General features: G+C 33.7%; 1 protein-coding gene across 3 annotated transcripts in view; it reads left to right on the forward strand.

Annotated features, from left to right (window-relative positions):
• The window catches only part of Rb1 (RB transcriptional corepressor 1), a 148,012-nt gene that overhangs the window by 116,664 nt on the left and 9,169 nt on the right, over positions 1–22,179 (forward strand). For all 3 annotated transcript variants that reach the window (XM_076871938.1, XM_076871937.1, XM_076871939.1), the window contains 7 exons: positions 4,489–4,607; positions 7,353–7,498; positions 9,321–9,466; positions 17,272–17,376; positions 18,448–18,561; positions 18,657–18,820; positions 20,921–20,951. In XM_076871938.1, coding sequence (XP_076728053.1) covers positions 4,489–4,607; positions 7,353–7,498; positions 9,321–9,466; positions 17,272–17,376; positions 18,448–18,561; positions 18,657–18,820; positions 20,921–20,951 — 825 coding nt within the window. The remainder of the gene's footprint in view (positions 1–4,488; positions 4,608–7,352; positions 7,499–9,320; positions 9,467–17,271; positions 17,377–18,447; positions 18,562–18,656; positions 18,821–20,920; positions 20,952–22,179) is intronic.

The raw sequence follows: 22,179 nt of genomic DNA on the forward strand, positions 1-22,179 counted from the left end.
TCGCCAGCACTTGTTGTTGTTTGACTTCATAATGGCTGCCAATCTTACTGGAGTGAGATGGTATCTTAGGGTGGTTTTCATTTGCATTTCTCTGACGGCTAGAGATGGTGAGTATCTTTTCATGTACTTGTTGATTGACTGACTTCTGTAGTGGCTGCTATAACAAATGGTACCGTATGTTTTATTAATCCACTGGAACTGAAAAAGGGTTGAAAACCAAACTTTTGCACTGATACATATAATAATAACTGTATGATTGTCACATCTCTTTATTCAAAATTTATCAAGTATCTATTTGCTATCTAGAGAGGAAAAAGTAAATTATTATTATTACTATTGTTATTATTATTAGCAGTTCTGGGTTTTGAACCCAGGGACATTGTACTCCTATGCTACTCCCAGCCCTTTTTATTTTTTATTTTCAACAGTGCCATTAAGTTGCCCAGGCTAGCCTCATTTGGTGATCCTCCTGCCTTATCCTCATGAATTTCTGGAATTACAGATGTATACCGCACCTGACTATAAAATTTTAATAGATGTTTTTCCCCTGAAAGTTAAGAGTCAAGAGCACATCTTTAACACATTCATTCATATATACACATACATATATATATATATATATATGACTGAAATAAAATAAACATCACATCTCTGAAAGGAGAGAAAAGAATTGAATGCCCAAGTGGCTACAGTGAAGGCACATCAGGTGTTATGTCATTTAATCATACAAAGTGGGTACTGTTATTCCTATTTTTCAGATTATGAAACTGAGGTTCAGAGAGAAACTTCACTAGTAAGCTTTGCAGAAAAATTAGGTTCACATCTTTTTAATTCCAGAATCTATGTTTTTACTATTACTGACCTTAAAAAGAGAAAAAGAGTTCTTTGTGCTTTTTGTGGTTTTTGAGTTGAGAGTAATTAGGATGAGTAAGAAAAATGATGTTTAAGATATCTTGCTTAGACATCCAATTTCCTATTACTGTTAAACAATTTAGCCTTACTTTTTCTTTTTAAATTTCTTCTCCCTTTAAATGTGTCTCTCAAGGTGCTTTTTATTTGTTTTGTTTTGGCACTTTCATACTGGAGACTTTCCTAAGACATTTAACTGCTACATATATAAAAAAGTAAATCACTAAAAATTAGCTAGAAGCTCTGAGTACCAGGATGGGGTTGGGGGATTTAATTGTGTGATGACTTGCTAATACAATTCCTTAAAAAAAAAAAAAAACCTACATTTAATGTCTTTAGGACTTTTAGATTCATCATATTACTCACTCTTACTCTTCTGGTTTCATGCTTGGGGGATATGATCATGGCTGCAAATATTCTACAATCTGGAGACAGGAAGCAGTAGAGAACATACAATATTCATTAAATAAACAATCCTTAATCCCGTCATTTTTAGTATATTATCTCCTCCCTAGATTCAGTCCCCCAATCCAGAGAATGATGTTTTGCACCCTCCAAATAATAAACATTTTGGGCTTCTTTTGTTTGTTTCTATCAGTAAAGAGAGGTGAAAAGGATGAGAGTATCTGAAAGTCAAACTTGTTCTTCAGTGGATTTCTATCCAGTTCTTCCATTATTGTTCCCCTTCTTGACCCACTGCTTAAAGTATCTGGTATCACTACTTCCAAACCCTTTGGGAAGTTTTGCAGTTCACTTGGTTTGTATAGTGGCTTTAAGTAAAAAACTGTTGGGTCCATCCAACTTTTTCTCATGTACCAAGTAGATTACTATTTGTTCATCTGCTTTCCAGTTTCGGATTTTTGTATCTCATTTTTCTTCTTCCATTCTTGTTGTTCATTAGATTTATCTTTTAAAATAAGTTGCTTTATTGCCATTTTAGTGGGGATTTAGAAGAGAGAGTTACTATATGCATTTAGTTTGCAGTCTTTAACTGGTATTATCTTTTAAAGTTTCAGTTTAACTTAATTTATTGTGGTTTTAGTCATATAGAAATTTTCAATTTGTATGTATTTAGATCTGTTCATATTTCTCATTGTAATTTATGGATTTTCATCAACTCCACAAAGTTCTTCATAAACAAGAAACTTGAATGATCTTCTCCTACATTTACTTCTAACACTTTTTCAGTTTTGTTTTTTAATGAAAGAAAGTGATTTTGTGTGTATTTTGTAAAAATGTAATGATTTAACTTTTTTTTTCAAATTGTTAGTGGATTTTTCCAACACATTATTGATTAGACTATTCTTTATATTGAATAAAACTACTTGTTATATAGTATTTTATATTTTTACTTCCATTTTTGACTTAAGTCTGTTTTTAGAAATCTTTCTTAATTAAGTACTAAAAGCTCCTCTGTTATGGAATCTATTCTATGTACTTGCAGTCATATACCTCTAGGAAATTACAGTTTTTGAATCAGTATTTTTAATGATTTTACAGCCAGAATTATTTTTTATAAATGATATTTTAAAAATTACACTTTGAATTTTTTTGATTATATAGAAATGTAATATTTCTTCTGTTGATTATGAAATCATGACAGCAACATCGCTAATATTTCTTATTCTCTATAAATTCATCTTGGTTTTCTAAACTAACAAATATCTATGGGCAATGGTATTTTGTTGTTTCTTTCTTTGCAGTCTTTTGATCTTGTATTTCTTTTCGTTGCCTAATTTAACTGGTTGAGACCCCCAAATTCAATGCTAAGTAGGAATGAGACATGGGTTTCTTTTAATTGACTTTTTTTTTTAAAGGGGAACACTTTTAATGTTTCACCACTGCACATAACATTTGCTGTGGGGTTTTTGTTTGTAGATGTCATTTATCAAATTAGAAAATTCTCTTCTGTCCCAGTTTACTACCTTTTTTTTCTTTTCTTTTTTAAATATTACAAAATATTAAATATTTTGAATGAGAATATTTTTGTATTGATTTTTTTTTGTCCTATTATGGGGATTGAACCCAGGAGCACTATATACTATGCTATATCGTTATACTTTTTAAAATTTTTGTTTTGAGACAGGGTATGGTTATAAATTTCCTGGGCTGGCCTGGAACTTGCACTTCTCCTGCCTAAGCCTCCCAAGTAACTAGGATTATAGGCATATGCCATCATGTCCCAGCCTCTACATTTACTTCGATAATATATTTTACCTTAGTGAGGTACATTGCATTGTAGATTTTCTAATGTTGAACCAGTCTTGCAACATGGATAAAGTCAACTTAGTAACAATGAATTTTCTTTTAAACACTGCTGATTTGAGTTGTTAATACTTCTTGATTGGAATTTTTATCTCTCTATTCATGAATGAAAGTGGGGTATAATTTACTTCTTGTAATGTCTTTGATGGGTTTTAGTGTCAGTGTTATGCTAACACCATAAAAAAGATAAGGAATATCTCTACTTCATTCTAAAAGATTTTGAGTAAAAATGATATTATCAATCCTCTAAGTGGTAGAATTCTAGGTAAAACCCAAAGGACTTGACTTTTTCATTGTGGAGGAATTTTTAATAACTGATTCAGTAGTTGTAGGACTTACTTCTTTTCTGTTGAGTTTTGATCAGTTTATGTTTTGTAGGATTTTTCCACATACTTTAAGTTTGATGTAAATTTATTTATAACAGTCCCATTATCTATCTAATCTTTGCGTGTGATAGTGTCCCACTTGTCATTTCTAATCCTATTTATCTGTACTGTTACTCTTTTTCTTGATCATTCTGATTGGAAGTTCATTTAATTTTATTAATTATTTCAAAGAAAAGATTGATAGTTATGTTGATCAGTGTTATTTTATCTTTGTTTTCTGTTTTATTAAATTCTGCTTTTATCTTTATTATTTCCTTCTTTGAGTCTTTAATGAAAAGTTTTCCCTAACTTCTAATGCAGTTTGAACAGCCCTAATCTGAAATGCTTCAAAATTAAAAAATGCTTTTGGTGCTGGGGATCAGACCTAGGGACTTGCATATGCTAAGAGGACTCTTCCACTGAACTATACCCCATCCCAAAATTCAAAAATATTCGAATGCCAACATAATGGCACTTCATATGATAGGTCACAGACAAAATATAACTAAACATATAAGATTAACTTCAGGCTATGTTTTTTTTTTTTTGAAAAAATGTGTATATGAAGCCTAAATGCTTTTTGAGTTTTGAGCTTGGTCTCATCCCCAAGTAGCTCATTATACATACTCAAATATTCTAAAATCCTAAAAAATTTGAAATCTGTAATACTTTTAGTCTCAAGCATTTCAATAAGGGATACTCAACTTGTACTAGCATTTGAAGTTATACATTTTCCTACTCCTTTTTTATATGTGTGTAGTACAGAATTGGTAATTGAGAATTTCAAGGGTGGAGAAAATGATCCTATTCTAACTTCTAAATTGCCAATGTTAGTTGTGCCTAAAATTCCTAGTGCTTCACATGTCAAACAATATGATTTCGATACATACCTGAGAAAATCAGACTTAACTAATAATGTTTTAATGTCATCTTGTTTCACCCTTATTAGGACTCACCTTTATTTGATCTTATTAAACAATCCAAGGACCGAGAGGGACCAGCTGATCACCTTGAATCTGCTTGTTCTCTCAACCTTCCTTTCCAGAATAATCACACTGCAGCAGATATGTAAGTAGAACACATTATGTCATCCTTTGAAATTGCAGATATGTCTTGAGCATAAGGGCACTATATAGAAGTTGTATGGAATAGAATTTTGCATAAGATATTGTTACTGCTTTTAATAATTAGGAATTTAATATATATGACCTAAATAAGGTCATATGAAGGAACACAAAATGCTACTGAATCATGTAGGATTGGTGTAATGAGAGCAGTTTTCATTGCACAGATGGCAATTTAGATAGGCTTTAAGGATTGAATAGGATTTCAGCACAAAATTAGGGAAGTGAGAGGAGACAGAATAGTGTTCTAAGAGCCAGAAATGACATGAACTGATAAAAGCCAGAGTAGCAGGAAACATTTTTCAGAGAACATAGATCAGTCCCTTTGGATGAAGCATGGGGTAAATCTAGGGAGTAGTATGAGCTATGGACTGAAACAGTTGATTAGAGCAAGAAGCAAAAAGCATAAGCCAACATGTATTAAGAAGGCTTAGTGTGTGTTGGGCTGTTACCTAAGTACTTCATGTTCATGTTTTTCATTTAATTTTCATACCTATCTTATAAGGTAGTAGATATGCTGCCTGCCTCATTTATCTATAAAATAGGAGAAATAAAGTAACTTGCCTAAGGTCAACAGAAATCTAACCCAACCAGTTTGACCCCAAAACCCATGCTCTTAATTTCTCTAGCTACACTGCCTTTCATAGAAATGTGCTTAATGTTATGGACCTGTTCTGTTTATTAATCAACATTACAGTGTTATGCAATTGGTATAGAAACCACTTTCCATACGTGTCATTTTCATTCTAACTTGTATCCAAACTGTTCCTAGCATATAGAGACTCTCCATTCATGTATATATTTGTTTGCTAGGCAAGTTTTATATAAATAAATCAAGCTTTATTTTTTCTTTAATTAAATAAATAGTTATGTTAAATAGTTATGTTAAATGCCAGGAAGTATTGTAGGCACTGAGAAGACAAAAGTAAAATGGTCTTTCTCCTTCATAGAGCTTTATGTTCTGGAGGAAGGAAGCAGTGAATAAGTAAACCAACATGTAAGTCGATTTTAGAGTATAATAAGTGGTATAAATGAAATGAATAAAGTGATATGAAGGAGAAACTAGAGGGCAATGGAATATTTAGAGTTATATTATAGTATATATTAAAAAGAGTTAGACATACTATAACGAACAGAATAGTTTTCCTTTCTCTAATGAAGTGATATTTGACCTGAGGGACAAGTGGCAGAAATCTTCATGTTGTAGGGCAGACGGAACTTGACTGGCATGAGGACTAGCATGGTATCCAGAATGCATGGGGTATAGAGAGTATGAGAGTGGTACACAGTGAGGTTGGAGTGGCAAACCAGGTCTAGATTTTGTAGGTTCCCACAGGCCATAGTAAACAGTTTGGATTTTATAAGAGCTGTGGGAAACCATTTAGCAGGAATGCAACTTGTTTTATTTGTATTTTTAAAGGACCGCTGTCTGGTTGCTATTTGAAGTACCAGGTGGGTTTTGGGGGAGAAAAAGGGTCAGGACAGGAAAGAAAGTGGAAAAACCATTTGGAAGACTATTTTAGTAGTTCAAATGAGGGATATGGGTGACTTAGTCTAAGATATAGCATTAAAGGTAGAAATGAGAAAGATATGAGGTGCATTTAGAGATATACTTAATAAGTTTTACAGAGTTTTATATGAGATTTGAGGAACTTAGGAAACAGTGAAATTAAAATAATTACTTCTAGGTTTTTTTCTTTAAAGACATTAATAAAATGTGTGGCCATTTTTTGAGATGAGAAAAAACGGAGAAAAAGAAATCCAGAGTTCTACTTTGACCTTATTAAGTTTGAGATTCAAGTAATGATACCCATTATTAGGTAATTGGATATTTGTATCAGGACTCAAAGGAGACTAACTTTGCCTAAGTTAGTCTATAATTTTCAGTTAAAAAACTGAAAGGAAGACCAAAGAGAATAAGAGACCAGGCCCTGGTACTTATAAAATTGTGCTGGTGAATCTCTTCCTATTGCACTAATTAACATACTGCATGTAGTGGAAATACTCATATTAGGGTACAAATTCTAGTTTCTCTTCGGAGTTATTTCTCTGCTATTAAAACAAAATAAAATCAAAGACATGGATTATTCTATTAAATAGAGGATAATATAAAACAAAAGAATTGCTATAAATTGAGAGAGAATATTTGCTGATATCCCTGCCTTGATTTATTCCTGGCATATTTAGCAAACAGTTATAAATCTGTCTTGATCATGTTATTTGAAGTACTAAGTCATAGAATTCTGTGCTACGTAATTTCGGAGAGTGTGTGTGTATAACTTAAGTCAACATGTATATGAATCATAGTTATCAGTAAAAAAAATTTAGCAGGAGAATCAGAGACACATGACAACACTGGTATTAGTAACTTGTTTTTTAAGCTGAAGTTATTTTATGGTCTAAATCTCACTACTACTGTTAAAATTGTGCATATACAGCTATTGTTTTCCCAATAAGTAATTTCCAGGGAAAGCCATTTATTAAAAGTGTTAGACATACTATAACGAGCATAGTTTTCCTATTAAGCTATTGTTCCCAACTTGTATTTAAATAGCCTGCTTGGGGAAACTGACAGAAAACCACAGATTAAATACATAAGATGTGTCTAGGTATATGTGTGTAACATGTATGTATGTGTATGACTCTTAGGAAATTTCAAATGAGGACTTTTTTTTTTTAATACATCTAGGTATCTTTCACCTGTAAGATCCCCAAAGAAAAAAGGTCCAACTACACGTGTAAATTCTACTGCAAATGCAGAGACACAAGCAAACTCAGCCTTCCAGACTCAGAAGCCATTGAAATCTACCTCCCTTTCACTCTTTTACAAAAAAGGTTAGTAGAAGATTACTTTCAAGAGCATGGGCTCTATAACCAGGCTGACTAAGTTCAAATCCTGTCTCTTCAACTTACTTGGTTGGACCTTGAGCCAAGTCACTTAATATCTTTATGCCTTAGTTTCCTCATCTATAAAATGAAAAGAAAGTAATAATAATTTACCTTTATAATAAGAATAAAAATTACCTTGTAGGGTTTTCAGGATAATTAAATAAATTATTACATATAAAATGCTCTAACAGGGCCTACCACATAGCACTCAGAAAAGTTTTGATGTTAGGAATGCTACATTACTATTGTTATACCTTCAAATTAATGTTTAGAAATATTTGCCCAAATATTACTTTTACTATTCAGGCATATTTAGTGTTGAGATTATTTTGTGTGTTACTGACAGTGCAAGCACATTCCCTGGATATTTTTAGGACATTTAACAAGTCTAGTAACCAGTTTGTATTATATTCTCTGATTGAATGTATATATGGTAGGGTGGGGAATTTATTTTGCATATCTGTACATGTATATAAACATATAAGTCCATACCATCTTAGAGCCCTCTTAAGGAGACTAAAAGACCCGATTCCTCTGTGATAAGAATTTTTACTGATTTTATTCAAATCAAAAATATATTGAGGGCTGGGGATGTGGCTCAAGCGGTAGCGCGCTTGCCTGACATGTGTGTTGCCTGGGTTCGAGCCTCAGCACCACATACAAACAAAGATGTTGTGTCCGCCAAAAACTAAAAAAATAAATATTAAAAAATTCTCTAAAAAAAAATTGAGACTTACACAAACATTGTAAGACTTGGGCCCTAGATTAGGGCAGTGGTTTTTAAAGGGTAGGCCCCAATCAGCAGAATCCATGTCTCCTGGAAAGTTATAGAAATGATAATTTGGGGATCTACCTGTATCTACTCAATCAGAAATTCTAGGATAGGGCCCTAGAACACTCTAGGCAAGTAGAATATATGCTCAAGTTTTAAAACACCCAGGACAAATGGTTAACTTTAAAAAGTTACCTGGGGCTGGGGTTATGACTCAGTGGTAGAACACTTGCCTAGCCTGTGTGAGGCACTGGGTTCCATCTTCAGCACCACATAAAAATAAATAAAATAAAAATATTGTGTCCATCTACAACTAAAAGAAATTTTTTTTTAAAAAAGTTTTGTTTACCTATGCAATTCTTTAAAGACCCATCTTAAACCAAGACTCTTTGTATTTAAAACAGGTAGACAAAAATTCAGTTTTGTCAACTCCTTTTCTCTAAACCTGTATTTCCAATAATATTTTAATAGACTCTGAATAAACTTCATATGACAGTTGTGCTCTACTTCAATAATATACACATCTACCATTTTTCAAGAGTTTGTTGGTATTTCATAATGAAATGTGGTTTGATTTTTTTCTTTTAGGATTAGAAAAATTAGTAAACACTGACAATGCCATTATTTTAAAAAATAATTATCCCTCTTGACTATTGATAGTAGGAATTTCCAACATCTGTGATGAGTGATTACCAACAGAATGGAAGCAAACCCTATTTGGTTTGTCTAATTTCACAATATCTTATGGGCTATCCTCCTCTACCTTCTACCTCTGCCTTAGTTTTATAATATAATAATTGTTCATCAAGTATTGTGCCTTCTATTGTGCTACTAATAGGAATTATTTATTCATAAAGAAAATAGTGGTAGAGGTGAGGTTACTGTTAAGTTGCTATTTTAAAAGAATAATGATATAGCAAATTAATGATTTTTTAAAAGTCTACTTGTGATTGAAAATGAACAGTAAATATGGTTTATTTCCCCTTACTTTTGCAGTGTACCGGCTAGCATATCTCCGACTAAATACCCTATGTGCACGCCTTCTGTCTGATCACCCAGAACTAGAACACATCATCTGGACCCTTTTCCAGCATACATTGCAAAATGAGTATGAACTCATGAGAGATAGGCATTTGGATCAAGTAAGAAAATTAAACACTTTGCCTTCTCTTCTCTCTACTTATTTAACTGTGTACTGATTTCTTTAAAATAAATAAACAAGATAGGATTGAAATAAGAAGATTGATTAACTTAGTGAATTTTATATATTCGCTTGCTGGCTGCCATTTATATTTTTGTTATAATCCTTACAAATTAGACTTTTAGAGTTCAAGAGTATATGTCTATAACTACTTATTTAGTGATACATTCTTATCTTTTGAAAAATAACTGAAGAACCTGTTTATTGTCAGCTTTTTGTGTTTTAGTAAGCTAGATTCATTTTAGTGTAGAAAAAGCATGAAACTTAAAATTGTTTGCTCTAAAGCAGTGCCTATTTAATGAATGAAGTTTATAAACATAATTATTTCTTATGTCCTCCTTTTTCATATCTCTTTCTCTCTCCCCACTTTCTCTCTCTTACCCAGAGGTGCTTAACCACAAGCCACATCACCAGCCCCTTTTTATATTTTTTTAGTGACAGGGTCTTGCTGAGTTGTTTAAGGCCTCACTAAGTTGTTGAGGCTGGCTTTGAACTTTGAATTCTCCTGCGTCACCCTCCCAAGTCACTGAGATTTCAGGTGTATGCCACCACACCCACCTTCCATCTCTTAAAATGGGTTAAAGAACAATATTTTGGAGGGGGGTAATAGCTTATCAATATAATTTATGTATAGAAATCACCCATTAGAAGTGCACAATTCAGTGGTTTTAGTCTGTTTTGAGTTGTTTCATTTTAGAGCACTTTTTTTGACCATATAATTGTATTTATATGAAATGTATAGAATAAGCAAATATAGAAACAGAAGGTGGATTAGAGCTTGTCAAAGACTGGGGGGATGGAAACCAGGGGTGAGTTAGTGAACTTTTTTCATTGCTGTGACCAAAAGACCGAACAAGAACAACACAGAGGAGGGAAAGTTTATTTTGGCCCATGGTTTCAGAGGTTCTCAGTTCATAGTTGGCTGACTCTTTAGCTCTGTGCCCAAAGTGAGACAGAACATCATAACAAAAGGGTGTGGTGGAGGAAAGGAGCTCAAGACATAGCAACCAAGAAGAGAACTCTACTCATCAGGGATAAAATATAACCCTAAAGGCACACCCCCATTGTCCTACTTCTTCCAGGCACACCTACCTGCCTACTTTGCCGCCCAGTTAATCCACATTTGTGGATTTATCCACTGATTAGATTAAAACTCTCATAACCTGACAGTTTTCCCAGCGAAAATTCTTTTATTGTCTCACACATGAGTTTTTGGAGGATACTTTATGTCTAAACCATAACATTCTGCCGAGGCCAAACCTCACGCCCATCTCACATTCAAAATGTATTTGGTCCATTTCCAAGAGTCCCCATAGTCTTAACAGTTCCAGCATTACCAAAAGTCCAAGTCTAATATCTGATCTGAAACTCAAGGCAAACTCAGCTGTAAGAGTAAAGATCAAGGGGCTGGGGTTGTGTCTCAGAGGTAGAGCATTCACTCGCCTGGCATGTGTGGGGCACTGGGTTCCATCCTCAGCACCACATAAAGTAAAGTGAAGACGCTGTATTCATCTATATCTAAAAAATGAATATTAAAAAAGAGTAAAGATCAAAAGCAAGTTACATATATCCTTTACAATAATGGCACAGAGTAAACATTTCCATTCCAAAAGGGAAAAATAGGGCATAGAAAGAAGTGGTGGGACCAAAGCAAAACTAAAATCCATCTAGGCAAACAAGTCCTGTCCCTCCCATGTCCAACTTTGGGGGCACATGGTATCATAAAGTTCTCTCCAAAAGGCATGTGTTGCTCTGTTGCCCCTATGGCCTTGTTGGTTGCAGCCCGCATAGCCTCTCTTCTTGGCTTATTTCTTCTTAATTCCTCCAGCTTTCCTCAGCTTGATACACATTGCTGGCATCTTTAATCTCAGGGGTCTCCGCTGCAGCTTCAGCTTCCTTCTCACATCTTCACACATCATCCTCTCAAAGGTAGTCTGCAGGGATTCTGACCCTGCTAGAGTTTGGCTTCCTAGAATCTTCCTTTGAAATCTCTGTGGAAGCCTCTATGAACCCCTAACTCTAGCATCCTGCTTTTCTGCAAAATCAACACTACATGGTTGACACCAATAGTCAAGGTCTGCCACCAGTAGCCAAGCTTTGTGGGACCACAGCTGCAGTCTCTGAGTGCCTGGGTGGCTGAGCACAGTGAAACAACTTCCTAGGCCACATGTTCAAGCAGGGTGCCCACTTTTTCTCAAAGAAAATTTTACTTTTACATCCTTGAGCCTGAGATGGGTCTTACCAATTTTTGAGATGCTCTAGCCATCTTTCCTATTGTTTCTGAATAAAATACTTAACATTTCTTTAGTGGTTCTTTAACAACCATATCTTCCTTACCTCCAGTTTTATTCAGACTTTTCTGGCCAAATTGAAAGTTTTTCAAATCTATCTACGTTTTTCCTTCTGATTATCACAGTAAACTTGGATAAATAACACCAGCAATATTCATGCTGTGCTGTCTTGAAATTTCCTTCACCAGATTAATTAATACATCATTTTTAAATTCAGCCTCGCAGAAAGTCTCAGGACATGGGCAAAATGTAGACAACTTTTTTGCCAGACCAAGCATGAATGGCCTCTAGTCCAATTTCCAATAGACTCCTCCTCCTTTTAGACTTAATGAGTGCAAACTTTATTGTCCACAGTCCTATTGGCATTCTGGTCTTCTGCGCTCCCACCAGAATCACCCATTAAGCTCACTTACAACATTATAAAGCTTTTCCAACTTGCATCTCTAAACTTTCCAAAATTCCTATAAACCAGATCCAAAGGCTTCTGAATCACATGGTCAGATTAGTCAGAGCAGTAACCCTACTTCTCTATACCAATTTCTGTTTTAGTCAGTTTTTTCATTGTTGTGACCGAAAGACCCAACAAAAACAATGTAGAAGAAGAAAAGAGTATTTTGGCTTACAGTTTCAGAGTTTCTTAGCCTGTGGTCAGCTGACTCCATAGCTCTGGGCCCAAGGTGAAACAGAACATCATGGAAGAATAGCATGGTAGAGGAAAGCAGCTCAGGATATGGCAACCAGGAAGAAGAGATTTCAGAGCATTTTCATCACACCAAAAAGAAACCCCATTATCTTGCAGGAATAAACCACCCCCCAACCCCCACTTCCTCAGCCCTAAGCAACAATAACCTAGTTTCTGTCTCCAGATTTGTTCTGGATATTTCTATATAAATGTAATATTATAATATGTGATTTTTTGTGTTTGAATTCTTTTATTAGTATGTTTTCAAGGTTCATTTGTGTTATAATTTGTATTGGTCTTCATTCCTTTTTATTGCCAAATAATGTTCTGTTTTATGAATCTGAACCACATTTTTATCACTCATTAATTGATGGACATGGTTTTTGACCATTATAACTAGTATTATTATGAATATTCATGTACAAATTCTCATATAGACATATACTTTCAGTTCTCTTGAGTATGTATCTATAATATGCTGGATCATATTATAACTCTGTTTAACCTTTTGAGGAATGGCTAGGTTGTTTTCCAAAGTGGCTGTGCCATTTTACATTCTACCAGTCATGTATGAGTTTCAGGTTTCTCTCTATCTTTACTAACTTACCTTTTTTTTTTTTTTTTTGGATTTTTTTTTTTTATTGTTGGTTGTTCAAAACATTACATAGTTCTTGATATATCATATTTCACACTTTGATTCAAGTGGGTTATGAACTCCCATTTTTACCCCGTATACAAATTGCAGAATCACATCAGTTACACTTCCATTGATTTATATATTGCCATACTAGGGTCTGTTGTATTCTGCTGCCTTTATTATAACCATGGCAGTGGGTTTGATGTGGTACCTCATTGTGGTCTTGACTTGCGTTTCTATGATAGCTAATGACGTTTAGCATCTTTTCATGTGTTGATTGGTCATTTGTATATCTTCTTTAGAGAAATGTCTATTTACAGCCTTTATGTGTTTTAAAATTAGATTATTTATTTTGTTCTTAATGACTTACAAGAATTCTTTATATATTCTACACCCAAGTCCATTATGAGATATATGATTTGCAAATATTTTCACTCATTCTGAGTTGTTTCACTTTCTCTCATTTTATGAGTTGGTGTCCTTTGAAACACAGAAGTTTTTATTTTGATCAAGTTCAATTGATCTATTTTTCTCTTTCATTACTAGGTCTTTGGTATTATATCTAGAAACTATTGCCAAATCTAAGGTTATTATGACTTATTTATCCCTATTTTCCTCTAAGAGTTTAAACATTTTTAGCTCTTACGCTTAAGTTTTTTTGAACTAATTTTTGAGGCAGGTATATTAGTTATCTTTTTGTCACTGTGAATAAAGTACCTGAAAAAAAACAACTTTAAAGAGGAAAAGATTTATTTGGTTCATGGTTGCAGAGGTTTCAGATCATGTATGGTGAATTCTATTGCTTTGAAAGGCCTGAGTGAGGCAAGACATTGTAGCAGAAAGGCACCGAGAAGGAAAGCTTTTTAGCTCATGTTAGCCAGGAAGGAGAGAGGGAAAGAAGAAGGAGGAGAAGAAGGAGCTGGGAACAACAAATAACGGTTCCAGGGCATGCCCCCAGAGACCTTCTTCCTCCAACCATGCCACACTATCTACAGTTTCCAACACTTCCATTCAGCTGTCAATGGATTAATCCATTGGTGAGGTCAGAGCTCTCATGACCTAATCACTTCCCGCACCTCTGAGCATTGCAGCACTGGTAGCCAAACCTTCAACATATGAGTTTTGGGGGACATTCCAGAGCCGAACCATAACAAATAGTATGAGATCCAAGTTCATTTTTTTGTTATTGTTGTAGAATACTAGTTATTCCAGCATTCTTTCATCTCTCTTCCTTTTCCTTACCCCCTTCCTTCCTTCTTCTAGAAATTGAACACAGGACCTCATATATGCTAGACAGGTGCTCTGCTAAGCTATTCTCCCGGTCCTATCCTCAACCACACCAGTTCTTGAAAAGTTCTTTCTTTCCCCCATTGACAGCATCTAAAAATCAATGGGTTACAACTGTTCAAGTGTTTTCTGGACATTAAATTCTATTCTGTTGATTTATAGAGCTATTCTTAAGCCAGGATTATACTTTTTTTTTTTTTTTTTTTTTTTTTTTGGTACTGGGGATTGAACCCAGGGGCACTTTATGACTGAACTACATCCCCAGTTTGTTTTTTTGTTTTTTGAGACAGGATCTCACTAAGTTGCTAAGGCTGGCTTTGAATTTGTGATCCTCCTGCCTCAGCCTCCCATAGTCTCTGGGATTAAAGATCTGTGCCACAATGCCTGGTTTACACTGCCTTGACTAAATTAGCTTTGTAGTAATGTTTTGAAATAAGGAAGTATGGGGAACATACATATATTTTTTTTTCAAAATTGATTTGACTATTCTGAAGCTTGTATTTGCATATAAATTATAGGATTGGCTTGTCAGTTTCTGTAAAGAAGGTTTTGGAAAAAATTGCATTAAATTTAAAGTCAATTTGGGGAGCATTGTCATTTTAACAGCATGTTTTCCAGTCCACGTACATGTGATGTGTTTCCATTCATTTGGACCTTTTTATGTTTTAAAACATGTTTTGTAATTTTCAGAGTATTTATTAAATTTATTCCCAAGTATTTTATTATTTTTAATACTATTGTAAATGAAATTATTTTCTTAATTTCATTTTTGGATCATTCATTGCAAGTATATAGAAATATAATTGATTTTGGTATATTTCTTTTTGTATCCTTCAACTTTGCTAAATTTCTTTATTAGTTCTAATAATTTTCAAGTAGATTCCTTAAGACTTTTTATATATTAGATCAGGTCATCTGTGCATAGAGATAGTCTTACATCTTTCTTTTCAATCTGAATGCCTTTCATTTTCTTATTGAATTTCCCTGGCTAGAACCTAAAGGATAATGTTGAATGGAAATGGCTTAAGAGGGGATATCCTTGTCTTGTTCCTGATATTAGATGAAGACATTAACTATGTTGTTGCTAGGTATGGTGGTATATACCTGTAATCCCAGTTACTTGGGAGACTGAGACAAGAGAATGACAAATTCCAGGCCAGCTTCAACAACTTAGTAAGACCCTGCCTCAGAATTAAAAATAGGTAGATGGAGTGAGTCAAGCTCATGTAGAACAGCCCTGGGTTCAATCCCCAGTGCTTTGGGGGAAGTGATTGGCTCATGAATGCTCTGACTTCACAAGTGGATTAATCCATTGATAATTGAATGTACTATAGGGATGTATTGGAAACTGTAGGCAGTGGAGCATGGTTGGAGAAAGGTCATGGGGATGTGTCCTGGAAGGGTGTGTGTCTCTGTGTGTTTTTAATATGCCTTTTGATGGATTGAGAAAGTTTCCTTCTTATCTTAGTTTCTTGAATACTCTTATCATGAAAAGGTATTGGATTTTGTCAAGTGCTTTCTTTATATCTATTGGATGTGAGATTTTTTCCTTTATTATACTGACATGGTATATTACATTAATTTGTTATCAAACGTTAAACCCATCTTGCATTTCTGGAATAAATCCCACTTGGTCACAGTACATAATCCTTTTGATATGATTCTGGATTCAATTTGTCTGGGCTATAATTTTGCTGAGAACTTTTACATGTATAATCAGAAAGTGCATTTATAGTTTTCATATGATATCTTTATCTAGTTTTGGTAGCAGAGAAATAAATACTAGCCTCATAGAATTACTTGGGAACATTTCTAATTTCAGAAGAGTTTGTGAAGAATTATTATTAAGTTTTCTTTAAATATTAATAGAATTCTCCAGCAAAGCCATTTTGGCTAGGGCTTTTGTTTGTGAATAGTTTTGTTATGTTTTCCTTTTTTTGTTTTGTTTCTTTCTTTTTGGGGGGGTGGTACTGAGGATTGAACCCAAGGTGGTCTACCACTGCCCCCCCCCCTTTTTGAGACAGGGTCTCACTAAAGCTGAGGCCAAGTGTCAAAAAAAAGAAAAATGTGAATGGGCAAAAAGGATACATTGATGGCATTGTAAGTGAAAGGAATAGTAAGTTCAGATTTGGTAAGATGCTGAGCAAGGGATGGTGGTTAGGTATTCTTGACAATAGTGGATGTGAACAAAATGTTGCAGAAGTGAATCATACTTAAATTAGACAAGAAAGTTCATGCAAATTAAGAAAGTGTGATGTTTTAAAGTCACAGAAAGTCATTTTCAAATCTTATTTTTGCATTTAAAATATATTTTATTGAAAATATCTTTTATTGAAATACCATATAGAAAAAAAATCCATCTCTCAAAAGGAGTCATGCTAATGAAAAGAAACAGAACATGATCAACAATTCAAAAGTCTCTCTTTTGTTGCCTTCCAGTCACCAATTCCTCCATACCAACACCACATATATTAAACATTTTATTCAATGCTTTGAAACTTTCAAACCTGATTTTTTTTTTTAATTTAAGTGGTAATTATACAATTAACCGATTCCAGTTTCAACACTGCTGGGGAAAAATTAAAGAACAAGAGCCAAAGTTAATGTAATTTACCAATCAGATAATCAGTCCTGAATAATTGAAAGTTGGTCGTTTGCATTTTGTTATTTAAATACAGTTTGGGCTAAACATTTTACATAGACTTTCAAATGGAGCTTAGGATGAAAAAAAAAATAACCCTATAGAAATTAAACTTCCCTCTTTTGAAGCTAACTGAAAGATAACAGAGTGCTTTTTAGAGAAAAACCATGTAATTAAATTGTACTTTTACATCTCATTTATTTATTAGATTATGATGTGTTCTATGTATGGCATATGCAAAGTGAAGAATATAGACCTTAAATTCAAAATCATTGTAACAGCATACAAGGATCTTCCTCATGCTGTTCAAGAGGTAGGTAATCTTTCATGGTAAGATTTTTTAAAATAAATCCATATTTATAATATAGATAATTTAAGTCATTAATGAGATTATATATTCTGACATTGTGTAAATTCACAAATCAAATATTTTATTGTATATTACCGATTATCTGTAACTAAAATGGAATTGGAAAGCTAAGGCAGATTTTGAAATCATCTAAATTCATCATTTAACTTAATAAATAATACTATGTGCAGTAAGCAAGACATTTGTAATAAATTTGATGTAAGTAATAGGATATTAGATGTTAAGTTATTTTTATTACTCTATAGGAAATGCCAGTGTAAATGCAGCCTTATAAAGAAATAATGAAAATTTTCCTTGTAAACACATTTTGTGCTTCTAGTTTACCTCCCCTGTAGGCAAGTAGTATTAATAAAATACACTTGATGTGACATACATTTCATACCCTCCTATGATAGGTGAGTTATTTTTCCAGCTTAATATTGGAGTTTTCAGAAGTAATACAGACCAGGTTATTTTTATGTATTTATATGTTATCATGAGCAATTATTTTTTAAATCCAGTCATTTTAATTGTGTGTTTCAAAGGCATTCTATAAAATCCTGTGGTTTTACTGAATTAAAATTTAAGTAAAATCTAGCAATCAAAAAAGAAATAGTGCTTTTACTAAATGTCTACTTCTTGCAGTGGAATAATGTACACTTCTTGAACCCTTTAGATGTTGGGGATCAGGGAGGTACAGAGAATATAGTCTAAATATTGATGTCTTTTGATCAGCTCTGATCTTTGCTTCCCATAATGCTTTCCACCCTGTCAGCTTGTCCACTTCTGTCTTTGGGGATGTTTGTTTGTCCCATGTACTGACTAGTAGTTACCCTCTGAATCATTCTGGGACATTCCACTTCTACTTGAGCATATAGAATCCAAGCCTAAGAAGGCTTTTTCAGATTATTTTTTTCTGTATAATATATGCTTCTTACTAGTTAAAAAAAGTATTACAAACTATTAAGGAAGAAAATCTTAAGAGAAAAATTCTTAACTTCATTTTTAATAAGTGTTTTTATTATTCTTTCTCAGACATTCAAACGTGTTTTGATCAGAGAAGAGGAGTATGATTCCATTATAGTATTCTATAATTCAGTTTTCATGCAGAGACTGAAAACAAATATTTTGCAGTATGCTTCCACGAGGGTATGTTTAAATTATCCTTTGGGGAAATCTAATTATAAAGTAATGGATCTTATTACAACATTAAATAAATAACCTGCTTCTTGTTTTTGCTCTAGCCTCCTACCTTGTCACCAATACCTCACATTCCTCGAAGCCCTTACAAGTTTTCTAGTTCACCCTTACGGATTCCTGGGGGGAACATCTATATATCACCCCTGAAGAGTCCATATAAAATTTCAGAAGGTCTGCCAACACCAACAAAAATGACTCCAAGATCAAGGTTGGTATTTTCTCTTTAGGAAAGTGATAAGAAGTAAGGGGATAATTTTGATCCAAGAATAATGTAAAGCTTTCTTTGTTTAAAATAAGCTAGACTCTTGAATTTCTAATTTGCTTTTCTATATTAAGCAACATGACAAGAATTTAGGGGGGAAAATCTGTTTACTTGGATGGGTTTGCAAATTTTGTCATCAACTTTCCTAGAGTGTCTTCTTTTGTGAATATCTGATAACCAGTTTGTACATTTCAAAACACTTTGATATTTTTGCAAGTAGCCAACGTGAGAAACAAAGTAGATTCAGGTTTAAAATTCTTCAGGTTAAAAATTTTTATTTTACAGTTTACTGGATTTCCTGTGAACTCTGTCTGAAGACCTTGTTTATTTTGCATGGATATGACTTTAAATATAGATGACTGTCAATTAAGTCTTTAGAGGCCCATCCCTAACTGTGCCAGTGGCCTCTTTATATTACTTTGGGCAGATCTCTCTCTACTTTAGAAGGGTGCTATGGATCAGGGAAGTGATGAGTGCAAAGTTGTTTTAAATTCTCAGATGAAAGCTTCTGTACAACTATAAATCATTATATTATCTTCCAATCCAATCATAAGTTCTCTCTGGCTTTGAAGTTCTTCAGTTGAATAATTATATGTTATCATGGGCTATTAGAAACTGACTATTTGTATAAAGTAGGAGGCAGATTAGCTAGTATATTTAATGTAGTCTCATCTCAGAAATGGTCAACCTATATAGTTGTACCTAATGGGCAAGAAAAATAAAAAAAGGGAGAAGGGGCTGTATTAACTGTTTAGAAATAACTATGTGGTGGGTTTAATTACATGAGTAATGCACACCTGATAAAAACTTCAAATTCTAAAGAAAATCATGAAATAAAAAAATAATTGAAAATATGATTCAAGTGCTCCTGTATACCCCTGTATCTTTCTTTTATTCACTTGATAATTGAAAATCCATGTACTTATATCTACAGCTTACATTATAAACTGTGAAGATAATATCATGTCTATTTAGGTAAATTTACACAGTCCTGTGCTACCATATGAAAATAGATTCTTATGTAGTTTTCAACCATGATGTTTTGTATTGTTTTCCTTTAGTAAAAAAGTCACATTCTGAATATCCTAACCCATAAATCATTGATTGGGCATTAAGAAATTAATATCTTAACACTCTATTTATGTAGCCTATTAAGGTATTCTGGCTAATCGAATAGAATGATGACCACTTATCAAGAAAATGGAGAACAATAAAATCTACATAGCCATTAGTTCCATGTGTATATTTTTTAAAATATTTTTTTAGTTGTAGATAGACACAGTATCTTTATTTTTATTTATTTATTTTTATGTGGTGCTGAGGATCGAACCCAGGGTTTCACGTGTGCAAGGCAAGCACTCTACCACTGAGCTACAACCCCAGCCCCCATGTATATATATTTTTAAATCTGTGTTATGTTAGATCAAAGCTGTTCTGCAGCTTTATTGTCAAGAACATAAATCATGTATTCAAAACAAAGACAACAGACTAATGGAGATTTCTGATTCTGGGATACATAATAAATAACCTTTACTACATCTCAATATTAGAATTTTGATTGTTACTTAATACTGTAAAGTTTTGCCAAATGTCACTTTAATTTTAAATGAAAGATTTGAAAGAAGTTTGATAATTTATCCATTGATTTATGAAGAACTAAGTAAGGGTAAACTTAAAACTTTCTTTTACCCTTTTTAAGTATGGGCAGTGGAACAAAGTATCCTAAAATTTTTTTACTTTCAAAAAAAACTTACGAGGGCTAAGGATGTATCTCAGCAGTAGAGCACATTCATAGCATACATGAAGCCCTGAATTCAATCCTCATCACCATACACACACAAAAAAAAAAAACTTAAAAGAGACTGACTGAGTCACTATTAGAATAAGCCTCTGATTAAAGTGATTTACTAGTGGTTCTAGAGTAGAGAAAACCTTTGATTTGTGTTCCTGATAGTTTAGAATGATATGTATATGTTCATCTCTGCATATCTGCAGAATCTGTGTATGTTTTCTGTTATTAATTTATATTTCATCTTAATTTGACAGAATCTTAGTATCAATTGGTGAATCATTTGGGGTGAGTATTTTCTTCTAACAAAGTATAATGGCACAAAATATAAAGTAAAAAAAAAATGTCAGTATGCCACAAGTGCTCTTGTATGCCCTTGTATCATCCTTTATTTGGTGTTCTTGTAGTGAAGTATCTGTGTACTGCTCTCTACAACTTATAACTATAAAAGAAATTAAAGATTTCTTTAAATTTGGATTTACAAATGCTATTATTTAAGTACTTCATCCAAGCATGTTAAATGGAATTTATATTTATCGCAGATTTTAATACCGAATCATATTTAAAATTTGAAGTGAACTTCAAAATTGTCCCCTCATTTTCTCCCTCTCTCCATATGTATTTCTTCCTTACCCCCTCCCTATACCCACCCACCTTTCCTTCTTTTTTTCTTCCTTTCTTCCTTCCTTCCTTCCTTCCTTCCTTCCAGGACTGGGACTTGAACCCAAGGGTACTCTACCACTGAGCTATATGCCAAGCCCTTTTTATTTTTTATTTTTAGACAGAATCTAAGTTGTTGAAGCTTGCAATCCTCCTGCCTCAGCCTCCTGAATAGCAGGGAATACAGGTGTACACCTCATCCCTGGCTCAAAACTGTTTTATAAACATTCCTCTGAGATTATATAATATAGATAAACTCATATATGTACATATATTTGTAAACTATTTTAACTAATAATACTTCTAACACCAAATGGGCTTTTTTCCTCAAACCCACCGGTTCTCCAACTGTCTATACACAACTGATGTCCTACAATTCAATTCAGTTTAGTTTTGTTTTTTACCAGGGGTTAAACCCAGGGACACTTAACCACTGAGCCTCATCCCCAGCCCTTTTTATATTTTATTTAGAGACACTGTTGCTTAGGGCCTAACTACATTGCTGAGGCTGGCTTTGAACTCACAATCCTCCTGCCTTAGCCTCCAAAGTTGCTGGGATTACAGATGTCTGCCACTAATATCGCACTGCACCCAGCCTCAATCCAGTTTTGACTCTGATTACCCAGAGTTTGCATCAGACACCATAGGTTCAAAGTTCAGTCCCATAAGACTGATGCCAGTCACATGTGTCAGGTCTATAGGTTACACCACACTTCTGCCAACTTGGCTAAAAATCAGGGAGTTCCTACAACACTTCCTCCTTTCAGATTTTATCATTTGCTGTAATTGCTCACAAAACTCTGGAACAAACACTTTACTTATTACTGTCAGTTTATTATAAAGGATACAGATGTGC

This window comes from Callospermophilus lateralis, chromosome 12 (assembly GCF_048772815.1).
Source record: "Callospermophilus lateralis isolate mCalLat2 chromosome 12, mCalLat2.hap1, whole genome shotgun sequence".
Classification (NCBI taxonomy): domain Eukaryota; kingdom Metazoa; phylum Chordata; class Mammalia; order Rodentia; family Sciuridae; genus Callospermophilus; species Callospermophilus lateralis.